The sequence below is a fragment of the Antechinus flavipes genome, chromosome 2 (genome assembly GCF_016432865.1).
Source record: "Antechinus flavipes isolate AdamAnt ecotype Samford, QLD, Australia chromosome 2, AdamAnt_v2, whole genome shotgun sequence".
Lineage (NCBI taxonomy): Eukaryota > Metazoa > Chordata > Mammalia > Dasyuromorphia > Dasyuridae > Antechinus > Antechinus flavipes.
Window position 1 is genome coordinate 489468586 of NC_067399.1, and position 14350 is coordinate 489482935.

A 14350-nucleotide genomic window follows, 5' to 3' on the forward strand; every position below is an offset into this window, starting at 1 on the left:
CAGATTCTCTCCTTTCCTCTTCTCCCTCACCCCTACCATTGAGAAGGCACGTATGAAGTTATGTAAAATATTTCCATAAAAGTCATGTTATGAAAGAAACCATGGATCTTCCCAGCCCCATAGTTCCACCCCCTCCACCAAAAGAAACCTCTAGAAAAATAAATTAAAAAAAAAAAAAAAAGGATGTGTCAGTCTCTATTCTGACACACTCAATTCTTTCTCTGGGTATGGATAGTGTTTTTTATTATAAGTCCTTCAGAGTAGATTTGGATCATTGTATAGCTAACATTTCTACTACAACATGGAATAGTAAAAGTGATAATGTGCATCTTTATTTCACCTTTGATTTTATTTGGGAAGGTTTCTAGCTTATACCTGTTATAGATAATGCTTCCTCCTGCTTTTAGATAAGATACTACTTATCATTTTAAGTACAAGACCTTTTATTCCTTTCTTCCTTAGTTTTTTTAATAAGAATGAATGCTGTATTTTGTCAAAAGCATTTTCTGCATCTATTGAGATAATCATGATTTCTGTTCATTTTGTTATTTGATACTTACTTGGAATTTTTACAAAGAAGTTTACATGAGTCTACATATTATTTTTAAAATTATCTTTCTTGTCTGCTTTTTTTCTAAATAAACTTCTGTTATAATGCTCCTCTTTTTGGGGGGAGTATCTATTGTTATTCCCTCAAACCCCTTCCCCCAATTAAAACCAAAAGAAAAAAGATTATATAATATATAAGCATATATATTTCTGCATCTACTATTTATCACTTCTCTTTCAGGACATGGGTAAACACACTTCATCATATTTAGTCATTGGATCAAAGTTCTTAAACTTTTCAAGATCATTTTTCTTTGCAGTGTTGAGGCATAAATTATTCTATCTGGTTCTTCTGGGGTCTCTCTTTTTCTTTTAATGCTATCATCGTTTGTCATTTCTTCCAAAAATATTCTGTTACATGACTATACCACAGTTTGTTCAGTAGTTCTCCAGTTATCCAAGAGGCAATTTAAGACATTCTCTTAGGCCTTTCTTTTTTCTTTATTTTCTTTTTTTCTTTCTTCTCACTTTTAAGCCTTACTTCAGGTCAGGAAGTTTGTCACTGTTTCTCCAGCTTAGTATTATCTTCCCTCTTAATTCCTTTCCTTATCTCTGATGTTTGTCTTGTTGACTTTGTATTTGTGTATGTTCAACTCTTCCTTTGTTTCACAAGTTGTAGTTCAGCTGCCCCTCCTTTTTCCCCTCTCATCTTAAAAAAAAAAAAAAAAAAAAAAATGCTTTCCTAACTTATTTCTCCATGTTTGGTTTGTATATTCCTCTTCTCTTGGACCCTAATTATTAGAAATGGTAGTTCTTCCTCCAGTTCCTCCTTTATTTTATTTGCATTATTGTAATCCTTTTTTCACTCTCCCTTTCTTTTCCCCACTTCTCACCTTTAGAACAAAAACAGTCATTTTTCTTTTAATTCCTTCAATAAGCTATGAAGACATTAAAGTTCTACAAGAACATGTGTTTCTTCTCCTTCTATTAGAATGTTAGCACAATGCCATCAAATGATTCTTTCCAATTGCTCCAAAAATTTACCTTTCTGGATTTCTCTGGACTCTCATGTTTCCTTATATTTTAGAGTTTTCATTCAGCTCTGAGCTTTTAATAGAAATACTGTGAAAGTCTTTTGTTTTCATTAAGGAGCTAGATAACCACAGATTACTGGTCCTGGAATTAAGACGATCTGATTTCAAATGTGGCCTCAGATACTTCCTGGCTCTAAGAACCTGAGCTAATCATTTAACCTCTTTCTGCTAGTTTCCTCAGTGGTCAAATGGTGTTAATGATATCCATCAGGTGTGGTAAACTGCAGGATTGTTGTGAAGATCAAATGAGATAATTTTTGCAAAGCATTTAACTTGTGCTTGGCATACAGTAGGTGCTTAATGAATAATTTTCCCTCTTCAGTTAAATGTCCAAATTTTTACTAAAAAGATTTTTTTTATATTGTCAGTTTTGCTGTGGGTGATTCTTAGTTGTAAGTCTTTATATTTTGAGAATGTTACATATTAAGATCTCTTATTTAGTAAAGAAGGTTTTCTATAATTTGCTGTAATTTCTACTTGAACTGTTTCTTTTATGTTTGTAATATTTTTTCTTTGATGTGGCAATCCTGAATTTTGGCTGTGACACTTCTGGGACTTTTTCTTTTGGGATTTCTTTCAGGAATTGATCAATGGATTCTTGCTATTTACTTTGTCTTCTGGTTCTAATAGATCAAGGTAGTTTTCATTATAAATTCTTGAAATATAATGTTCAGGGTATGTTTTTGCGATTTAAATTTTCAAGGAGTCTTGTGATTCTTCGATTATTTCTCAAACTGTTACTTTTCATTTTAGATAGCATACATTTCTTTCTGTTTCCTTTTGTTTCTGCCTCTGTTTGAATTTGTTCTAATAATTTCTTGTTTTATAAATTCACTGATTGCTGTTTGGTCTGTTCTAATTTTCTGGGATGCCATTCTTGGATAAAGTTTCCTGATATTTCTTCTAAAGTCATTATTCGATTTCCTTCCTTTTCTTAATTACCTCCATTTAAAAAAATTCTTACTTAATTTCTTTTATGTGTTTATGTAATCCTGGTAATATCCTTTCCCCCTCTTTGACTCTCTAATGAATATTGAGTGAAACATTTATGATTTACAGAACACTGTGCTAAGTGCTGGGGATGGAAACAGAAAAGTCAGATAGTTTCTTTTCTCAAGGAGCTCACATTTTAGTGGGATTGACAACACATAGAGAAGGTTCTAACTAAAAGTCAGATGGAAAGATCCCATAATCCTAAGGGCACAGTAGCAAAGCAGAAGTTAATTCCCCTCCTTTAATGTAATTCTTACTGATAAAATAATATCCATTTCTGTTATTTAACCATTTGCCAGGTTATTTTTTTAGGCTTTTGAGAACAAGGATTTTCTTTTCTTAGTCTTCAATAGATATGACTATAGCACTTTGAAGAGCAGTTGTCAGGTTATAATTCTATAGGGTTTATTTCTAATTCATGATATCTGAAGGTTTTGAGCTGAAAGCATGGATGGTCCTAAGGTTCTTGGATTTAGGGTCCAGAATCTCCAATAGGATCTAAGAGCAATTCCAATCAAAGATTTGGTGGGCATACGCTGCCTCCCATTTTTGAGAATGCCCTCCTTGTTAGTTACACTGGTTTTTAAATTGTATGTAAGTGAGAGATGGTAGGGATTGCTAATCTTTTCTCCACAGAAGAACTGTCCTGCAAACTGGATCAGTAGTCTCAAAGTATTGGTATTTATCTGCCTCTTGGCAATAGCTGGTACATAGTTGTTGCTAGTGGTGATGACAGAGATAGGCCTTTTTTCCATAATTCCTTTCAATGGTGACTGGAGATTTGGCTGAAAGCAAGTTTGGTGGTTTGAGTGACATTTCCAGCAAAATTATGGGAGTGCAACTAAATCAGTGCTCCCAGTAAAAAATTCCTCATGTTTTTTAGCTTGCTTTTGCTCAATGACTTGAAATTCTTAGGGAGTTATTTTCTTTGGGAAGATTTCTAGACTTGTAAAGATTTTTAATACTGGTTGTTTTATTTTTTAAATTTGTCTCTTCAGTTCTAATTCTTGAACTATGATTTTGTGTCAAGGCCATACTCCATTCCCTACTTCTTTTTTAGATGGCATAATTAACCCAACTTGTTTTTGCAAAACCCAGCTTCTCCTGGGTTTTTTCACATTTCATTCTTGCTCCCTTTTTAGATGTATCATTTGACTCTTTTTGTTCTTGCTGTGAGTCCCCTAGGTTCCTGAACTGACCTTCATATCCTAGAGTTAGGACCACCTAGATTTTTAATGTTCCAGGCCCTGGATCTTCAAGGTCTTCCTTGGACTTTCAGGACAAAGTGTTAGGATTCATAGAGCTTCTATATTTGAGCTATCAAAATCTAAGTGATAAAGCACCATGTTGGTTACTGCCCTAGCTGCTGCTCTCTAGGGCTTTTTCAAAATATCCCTCCACTCTTTCTGCTTCTAAACACAGCCTTACAAGTTATACTTGTCCAGCCTCTGGTTGCACTGGGAGTCTACCCTGTAATGGTACTAACTTTGGTGATAAGAGTGCCACCCCCCTGTCCCACCCCTTTCCTATTGCCCATGGACAGTTGACTTTTTGTGTAATTCTGGGGTAGAAGTTACATACTTTAATTTTTTATTGGATTTCTTGGTCATTATTTACTTTAGTACAAACATCAATGGGCTTATTAGATTAGGTATGTGAGAACTGGGTCGTCTGCATCCCAATCAGGTAGTTCTTCTGATATTTTGAGTCTTGAAAGTTAAGGATTCTAAGAATTAGAGATAAGGAGAGGAGTGAGTGGGAGATAGCATTCAGTTAACTCCCAAAAAGGTAGGTTGGAGTTAAGTTGTGAAAAGTTTTAAATATCATGCTGAAGAGCTTGTATTCCCTCCAAGCCAAAATCCTTTCTTTTCAACTTTTCTGTTATTGCCAAAGGCCCCACCAGCTTCTCTCTCATCTAATCTCATAACTTTGGTGTCATCCTCAGCTCCTCACCCTCACCCCACATATCCAGCCTTTTCCCAAGCTTTGTTGTTTCTACCTTTATCACATGTTTTATATATATCCTCTTCTTTTTACTTACACAATTGGCAGTCTGGGTCAGGGCCATCATTTACTTCATGCCTTTTTTATTGAAGAGCCTTCTGATTGGCCATCCTTTTTCAAGCTTCTTCCCATTCCAATCTTTCCTCATTAATACCAAAATGATTTTCCTGCAATATTGGATTATCTCCTCTACTCAGTAAACTCCAATGGTTTTCCATTTATCTTATATAAAATATTGTTTGTCATGTAAAAAGACCTTCACATTTTTCCTACTTTTCCATTCTTTTTTATTCTTTATCCTTCTTAATCTGTGATAATGTGATACTGGCCCACTTGATGTTCCGTCTTCTCCTTTTTGACTCAGTACCTTAAATACTTCCTTATCACTTTTGTTTTCTGATTTCTCTGATTTTTTTGGGGGTCTCACCTAAAATCTCAATTTCTGCAAGAGGCTTTTTGTATTCTTTCTATCTTTCTGTCCTGGGAAGATGGGGGAAGAGACATTTTTCTGATATTACTTTCCATTTTCCATTTATTCTGTACATCTGCCGTGTGTGTGTGTGTGTGTGTGTGTGTGTGTGTGTGTACATATAGTTATTTTTCATGTGAAAGAAGGGTTTTTTTTTTTTACTTTTATATTTTGTGTTAGCATTGTGCTTGACAAATAGTAAACCCTTACTTATTATGCTTATCACTGACTGACTGAAAGAAAGTTTTTGAATTGACATGGCCAGACCTGTGCTTTAGGATGATTATTCCAAAAGTTATGTAGAGAAGATGTTAGGGAAGATTCATTTTAGGAGTTTGTGGCTATGGTTAGTAATAAGAAACTGACTTGGGGTGATGCCTATATCTGTTTCTCAAAAGAGAAGGGAATGGTGCAAGGGATGTTGTAAAGTGATTGTCATTTTGACAAGTTTTGACATCTAATGGTGTAAAGGGAGAAATGATTGAAAAAGAAGCATGGGATGATTTCAAATTTACAAATTTAACTTGGCTGAAGTAGTTGGTAAATAGAAGTATGATATTCTCAAAATTAGCATGGGACTGAGGTTCATTAGTAGAGAATTAAAACATTTTTCCTATTGATTTGGAGACGGGGGAGTTGGAAAGGTTTTGTTGTTGTTGCTTGTTTGTTTTTTAATGTGAGACTAAGGGGAAAGCCATGATGAGAAGAGAGAATGAAGAGGGTAAAAAAAAAAAAAATTATTAAGTACCATATTCAATCAATCCAGAACTAATATTTATGAATACAATCACTAGTTACACAAGAAAATTCATGAAATATCATGCCCAGGAACTTTTTTTTTTTCATCAAAAAATAAATTGGGTATATTCCAACTTAGGCTTTTATGCAAATAGGGAGTTTTCTGGACTGTGCCAGTGCTGCTTTATCAATGATTTCTATAAATAGTCCAAATTGAGTTAGGTTATATCAATTTATTGTTTACCTTCTGATAGGAAATTTTTATGATATTAACAATGGAACTCCTCTTAGATTAGCTGGTTTATTCTACAAGCTCTTCACAGTAATTATTCTTTACATATTTTATGCAAAACAGTTCTATTTTTTTTCCTGTTTTACAGTTTAGAAAACCGAGATAGTAAAATCAAATATTTAGCCAAGGGCAGCAGAGGAGTTGGCCTTTTTTTGGTTGTTTTTTGTTTGTTTGTTTGTTTGTTTTTTAAACTGGAACTAAAATAATGAAATTTAATTTTAGTGATGCATTTTATGTGAAAACACTTCCAAAATGATGAAAGATATTTTCAGGATCTAACGCAGTGCACCTGGCACACACAGTAGGTGCTTTGATAAATTTTTAAAAATTAGATGTGATGTTTTTACATTTAGCATTTATAATTTATTGCCACAATAAACAACCTTTTAAGAAAACAAATTTAAAACTAAACTTGAAAAGCTTAACACTAAACATTATTTGCTGAGTAATGTAAAGATACAAGTGAATTTGTTGTAATTTTTCAATACCAAAATAAATTTATTGATCTTCAAATTAAGAAATGTTAAGTAAATACTTTTTAAATTAAAAATCAGCACTGAGATAGAAGGGCTTTGTATTTGATTCTTTTTAATGGAGTGTTAAACTGAAATTAAATTTATATCTGTGAATTTAAATATAGATGCCTGTAGTAATGATTTTTTTTCTTTTTACAATTTAAAGTATAACACATTTTAAAAAAAGAAACTACAATACTTGTCTTATTTTTTGAGAAAAAGCTCCAACTTATTATGTGACCATTTCCTGGACCAATCTTTAACTCATTGATCATCCTAAAGTATTTTTATATTATAAATAATTTTGTATCTTCTTTGCTAAAAATTTTATAGATATCTGTATTGTGTATATAGATAGATATGCATATGTTTGTATGTATACATATGTATATATAGCATGTTAGGCCATATCATAGTTTTTAGTTTTATAATTTCTTTTTAAATTGTCAGTATTTTCTTCCACATTAAAAAAAATTTACAGGAGGAGTGAAGTGGCAGAGTAAGAGTTAACAACTCTGCCACATGTAGGGAAGAGCAGTCCATTGGGGGTTAAATTGCAGAGTCTAATGGAATAATAACTGGTAGCACCATCTGCTGGCCTACTTCTGCAGAAGGAGTCAGTATTTTTTTAACGACATCTCTAATATTCATGCTGATGCATTTTGATGCTTTGTGCATTCATTTCTTTCCGTGCTTTGTTGGAATCTGGCTATCTGCTTACAGCTTTTGTGGAAACTCAGCTTTTTAGGAGAGGTTGATAGTCTTTGTCATACCTGAGTAGGCTAAACAGTGAATATATACTTGTCAGGGAAGAAATATGTTGATAAATCACAATGTGTATTTGTGGAGGGTTGTTCATATCTTGGTTGCAGCTTGCTAAATAGGCCATTTAGGAATCTTCTTTCAATGCTTTTCTCTTGAGCACTGCCTGGGGTGGTGAAAAAGCAGAGGGCAAGCCTTTGTCTGACGCCAAAAATGTCTTCAGTGAAGAGGCCAAGAGGAAGGGTAAGTGAAAGCCTGAATGAGTGGGAGGAGGAGGGGTTCTTTGGGCTAAAAGGCTAATGGGATTGAATAACCTTCCTTATTACTGGCTGCTGCTGCGGGAGTCGTACTGCATCGCCATCTTGAGCTTGTTGCTGTTTTCTCGAGTCTTGGTTATTTGTTATAGCCTGTAGGCCTTAAGGTGGCATTTAGTGAGTGAGCCTAAACCCTGCCTCTTTTTCCAAGTGCTGCAGCACTGCTGTGAAACCTTTGATGAGGCACTGTAGAAAATGTATCCAGTGAAGTATACTAGATTTTGTCTGAAAATGTGTTTGGAAATTCCTGGTGGTTTTTCCCTTTGCTGTAGTCAGAGGCATGTTTACGGGTGAGAAAATAGCAAAACTGTGATCTGTTCTGTATTTGTGTGCATGTGTTTTGAATAAGAAATTCTTTCCATTCCTTTTTAAAAATTTGCCTTGTATTTACCTTTAATATTTCAAAAACATTAGTATTTTTAATGTAGAACTATTAGAATTAATTTTCTCTACAATTGTTTGAATAGGAAAAAAATGAGCAGCTAAACTCATAGAAGAACTAAAAGTTTCTCAATTTTATGCAAGGTACTGTATGTATTTGATGAGATTATACATATACAGAAATGATCCCAGATTGTGCTTATTTATAATATAGAGATTTTTTTTTAATTCACTAAGAAATTTTACAACTAATATATCTAAATTTGGATAATAATTTACATACTTATTAGTTTTGTAGCCTATAAATTCAGAAAGGAGGGGAAAGAGTTTTATTTTAAATGCACCAAAATATTTACAAGATTATGATTTGATGTAGTCAGTTACAGAAGTGGCCAAGAATGCTATGAAAATTCAATGAATCTGTTCCATCTTGTTGTTTGGGGGTTTTGTTTTTTGCTTTGGGTATACAATCAATACTAATTTAAAAGTCACAATTCTGTTTGTTTTGAATCTACTGTACTTTTTGGTCAAACAAAATGTCTGTGTTCTTAGCTTTGTTTACTTCACTTAACATATTTGCTTATGTAATTCAACTTTACTAGGTAAGCAGAATTTTCTAGTTCCAAATGTTTATGAGAATGACTTTAGATGTACTTCACTTTTAGATGTACTTATATAAAATAGATTGTTTTGTTTTTTCAGCCTCCTTCCTCTAAGAAAACTGAAGGTTCTGGGACATATGCTAAGTTACAGAATACCCAGGTGAGAGCCATTTCTGAAAAGAAGCAGAAAAGAAAAGTGGAATCAGAAAGCAAGCAAGAAAAGGCTAATCGTATTATATCGGAAGCAATAGCGAAAGCAAAGGAACGAGGAGAACGAAACATTCCTCGAGTAATGAGCCCTGAAAACTTTCCCAGTGTTTCAGCTGAAGGAAAGGAGGAAAAAAAAGGTAGAAGGATGAAATCTAAGCCAAAAGATAAAGAAAGCAAGAAAACAAAAACTTGTTCTTCAACCAAGTTAAAGGAGAAGACAAAAATTGGGTAAGTAGGTTAATATTTAAGTTTGTCAATTAATTTTGTTAAAAGTGGAACTGGTTTGGCAATTAAAAAAAAACATTTCTTATACTGAACTAGCCCTCTTTCTGCTTGTATGGTATGCTATGTTTATTTACACCTAGTTTTAATAATACTATAGTTCTTAGTCACCATATATATAAAGGAATGTTTTTAGAAGCCATGTTATTTTATTAAAGGCTGAGTTTTGTGCCAAATTATCTCCCAAAATTTCTAATATTTTGATATTTTAGCTAATGTATATTTAACAAATAGAAGGAACTTTGATTTTGAAATATTTTAGTTTAATGCAAAAAACATAAACCAAAAAAAAAAAAAAAAGCCTTAATTTAGTATTAGCATTAAACTCAGCATACATTGAAATTCACTTTAGGATTTTAGCACTGCATATATGTTTCATCAGTTGCATTGTAGTTAAGAAAGAAGACAATAAAATGCATTCTAAAAGAGGCAGAGTTTCTATATCCATATTCAGTAGCTCTTCATACTCACACTGACCTTTAGGTTGTTTTTTCCAGTGTAGAAAATTGGGAAATAATTCCTAATGTTCATCACCTAATATAATATCAAGGTTGTTTTGAGAAAGTAGATCAAAAAAGTCTTCAAGTTTTATAAATTTGTTCACAGTCTTAGTGGATTGCCATGAAGTATCTATCTTTAAATAATGGAAAAATAATTTGAACAATTGATTTTAGGAAATAATAGTAATTTACTTTTATGTAGGCTTTAAGATTTACAAAGTGCTTTATCTACATTGCCTCATTTGATTCTTATAACCATTTTTGGAAGTTGTTACTTGCAAGTAACTTATTATTCCTATTTTAGGTTGATTTTTGCCTCGCTATTTAGTCATTGGAGAAATATTTCTAATAATTATAGCAATTCATATACAATGAGTGCTTTAAAGTTTTCAGAGAGCCTTGCCTATAATTTATCTTTCTAGAGAATATTATAAATCGAAATAGATATTTGTGCTCTTTTAACTCACACAGAAGTATGCTTGTTTAACAGAATTCACTTATTTTGAAAATTAAAATGCACTCTGTAGGTGATCAATATGCAAATTTAAATTCATTTATTATAAACTAATCAGTATTATGAAAAAATTATCATTCTAAATGGAATAACAAAACTGAATTGTTCTAAAAAGAACAATGTTAACATATATGCTATTGTTGCTCTATAATAAAATTGATGTTGTATTTTATCCGTGGTCAATCAATGAAGTTTGAAGATTAAATTTTCTATTCATGTAAATTTTAGTTATGTGAGTAAAAGTTTTAGATTTTCCAAAGACAATTGAGAGAAACCAATTTTTTAAATCTTTGATACATTTAAATGGTTTAAAATATTTCAGATTTTTTTTTCAGTATTTAAATTAGTTCAGATATTATAAGCAATAATAGTACATTGGTTTGAAGGCTACCAAGCCATTCCATGATGTTTAAAAAAAAAAAAAAAAAAAGATTAATAAGAAATGTTCAAATGGGAAGAATCAGAGCAAAGTGACAATAGATATTATTTTGTTAGCAAATTTTAGGACCTGCTAAATGGGAGACACTCAAGAAGTGAGTAGTAAAAAAAGAAAATAAATGAAATAAGAAATGATCAAAGAAGAAATGGTTCAGAATTTTGAACAAGAAATGGTCGAGAAAGACTTGGTGATAAAAGCAAAATAACCATAAAACCATATAAGCACAATTTTATGATGTGTTTTTTAACTATATTTTTAGAATTTTATTGATTATTGTTTAGTTAATAATGAAGATTAGCTACATAACATTGAGAGTATCATTCCTAGTAATAGAAAAAAAGTTTTTATGTAGATAATGAAGATTCGCTACATAACTTTGACAGTATCTTTCCTAGTGATAAGAAAAAAAACAAAACAACAAAGAGCTGAAAGTAATTATGGTAGAATGGTAAGGTTGGCTTTTTCCTTGTTTAGAGTATAGAAATAATATGAAATAGTTGATGAACAAATTTGTTGAGGTAAAGGTCTAATGACAAAGTGATATTACAAAAGAAAAAAAAGTAGATTTGGTATTTGTATGAGTAGTAGGTTATTGGCGTAGAAGAAAACTACTTCTTGACTATAAGAAAAAAGGGTCTATTTGCATTTTAAAATTTTATTTTTAAAAATAAGTTTCTTTCCTTTTCACTCCTCATACACACATCTTTGAGGGGGAAAATCTTTACTAAAAATGTATATCTTATTTTCTATATTTATTCTATCACCTTTCTAGCTAATTAATAGGTAGCCTATTTCATCAGTTCTCTGTAATGAGTTTTGATCATTTAATTGATAACTGTTCTAAAAGGAAATAAATGATGATTTGAATAAATGAAATCTTTACATAATTGAATAGTTCTATTTTAGCTGATAGTTTCAACCAAATATTTCACTAAAGTTACAGTGTTTCAGTAAGTAATGCTGTAATGGGTCTATGACAGTCATATATTGTCATTTTGGATTTGTAGTCATAAGATAATTTGATTCCATAAGTATTTTGAGAGTATTTAAATATATTGATTACTTCCATTTGATTCATTTAAACTACTGATAAATACAAGCCAGTTCAAATTACTGTTTCTCTTTTCCTGCTTATTTTAGGAAACTAGGGCTGTTACTTGTAACTTATGGAAGATGTCACAGCTGCAATCAGAGGTCTACTCTTAAAATATGTGTAACCTGGTACATGCCTGAAATACTAATTATTTGAGTTACTTTTAGGAATTATTAATAATAAATACTTAGTATTTATATAAGTTTTTACTGATTTTATTTTATCCTCTCAAGAATCATAAAGTCGTTTATCCTACCTCACTGGTACTATTTTATGGCTTGAATGTCCATATTTGGAGTTAAAGGACCTGAATATAAATCCTAGCTCTGCCTCTTTTAGACAAGTTACTTAACTTCCCTGGGTTTTATTTTCTTCCTCTTTAAAATAAAGGTTTTAGACTGTACGGTCTGTAAGGAAGACAGTTTCTAGATTTAAATCTTGATACCTATTTTACAAAATCAGAAACAAAGATGCAAAGAAATTAAGTAACTTACCAGAAGTATATATAGGAAATGAATAAACTGGGATAAAGAATCTTGGTCCAAGATTAGCCACACTTTCAGTTACATTAGGCTATTTATGTCTTCATTAAAACATTCTGTTTAAAAAACCTCAGTTAAAATTCAAAGATGGCCTAAGGAAAGGGTAATACCATAAAACTGTTAGCCAGTTTTTACATATCATTTTAGTATGGATTGGGTTATCAGACTAGAATCAAAATAATTTGTAGGTGAAGTAAGTAGTTGGGGGAATAGTCTGCAAAAGGAATGAATCATTTTTGGTAGGTAATGCAAACTCAAAAAATGAAGTCCTTCAGTGGGAACTCAAGCAGCTTTAAGGGAATACTAGGCATCAGGAAGTAGCATTAAAAAGAGGAAAACAGTGCCAAGGGAAACTTAAAAAAAAAAAACAAAACCCTACTCTACTTCATTGTTTGTTAGTGGTTAGTCCAACTGCCAGTTAGGTTATTGAGAAATTACCTTTTAGGAAGAAGATACTTTTTCAGTCACCAGAAGTAATTTAAGATTAAATGTTTACTTCAAATCCATAAATATACTTAAATCTAGATCTGAGTTCAGTTTGTCAAAATAAAACATAAATTATAAGAGGGAAGTATGAATGCAATAATTTAGGATTATTAATTTAGGAGAGTAAGAGTTGTGATGTGTTAGCAAAATTTGAAGACCATCAATAGCAGTTTCTTTGTGGACATGTTACTATGTTAGATTATGCAGTGGTATATTGAGACAATTTATATTATCATTTTAACCTTCTTGAGGGTAAGGAATTATTTCATTCTTTGTATTTATATCTTCAGCAAAAATGCCTTGCACTTAAAAAAAAATTAATAAATACTTGTTTTTCATTCTTACTTGATTTGCTTCTCAAAGTTAGTAATTGTGAAAAGAGTGCTGAGTTTAAAGTCAGGACATAAGGGTTTGAATCTGAGCTTAGTTTGCTACCATTTATTTGTAGGATTTTAGATACTCAACTTTTTTGGACCTCAGTTTTCCTCTCCTAAAAATAAGGTTATGGGACTAGATGTCTCTAAGACCTTTTTTAGCTGCTTTATTTAATTGATTACTCTTTATTTACTAAAGCTGTCTCCTTTATTATTCATGGTGATATTTTAAAAATTAGTATAGGAAAGAAGTTCCTAACTTGTAATAAAAGTAACTTTTAATATCCTTAGTTAAGGCAGAAAATGAAACAAAGAGAAAATAGTGCATTGTGACTTACCTCTTTGGAATAGCATAGGATTATAAACAGCAATTTATTTTTCAGTTGAATTTTAAAAAAATAAGCCTATATTTATGTTTTTCAAAAAAAAAAAAAAGGTAACATCTATTTCTTGTTTGAAAACAGAAGACAGGTTTGTTCATTTCTTTAAGCATTTGGAAGGAATTCATGGGGGAAAAAAAACTCTGTTCTTTTTCCAGGTGTTGATTTAATATGGACATAACTAAATGAGTCTCTGTTTGTGGGTATATTTCTTGCAAATACACAAAGATGAATGTCACATCCAGTTGGTTACCCTATGACTGTTTATGTTGAAAAAACACAGTGCCTTAAAATGTTAATAAAAATCTTAACTAGGATAGCCATGAACAGTCCATATCATTTAACTGTTACACCTATGATCCTCATTTAAGTTTTTTAAAGTACCTTGTAAAGTTTGTCTAAAAGGGAAATTTTTTTTTCTAGGATAAACACTTATTACAATTAGAAATTATGATTTCACCTGCTTGATTTTCCCTTTTTTTCTGAAATGACTATCTTTTAAGTATTTTCTGTTTAATGACTCTAAAATAGTACATCATGCTTCCAAATAAAAATTGTTATAAAAATACACTTTTATTTCACTTACTATGAGTGAATTAATCATAACAAATGAGTTAATGAAATAAGATATATTGTTTGTCCAATTATTCAATGAGTGAATCAACAGGGGGCAATTATAGATTGACACAGTATATAACAAAACTTGTTACACAGCATCTACTAATGGTATGTGGGCAGGATTTAGATAGTGCATACATTACATGTGAAAGTCAAATGTAGACATACCAAATAGGGAGTTTTCTAGAGTTTTTTAAAG

The 14350-nt window shown here is 31.6% G+C and overlaps 1 protein-coding gene across 13 annotated transcripts in view; it reads left to right on the forward strand.

Moving 5' to 3' along the window:
- Window positions 1-14350, forward strand: part of CHD9 (chromodomain helicase DNA binding protein 9) — a 251575-nt gene that overhangs the window by 117976 nt on the left and 119249 nt on the right. For 10 of the 13 annotated variants that reach the window (XM_051979833.1, XM_051979832.1, XM_051979838.1 and 7 more), the window contains one exon: window positions 8814-9151. In XM_051979833.1, the coding sequence (XP_051835793.1) occupies window positions 8814-9151 (338 nt within the window). Of the gene's footprint in view, window positions 1-7235; window positions 7660-8813; window positions 9152-14350 lie in introns of those variants that run through there. The other 3 variants (XM_051979844.1, XM_051979845.1, XM_051979843.1) reach the window with 2 other exon arrangements.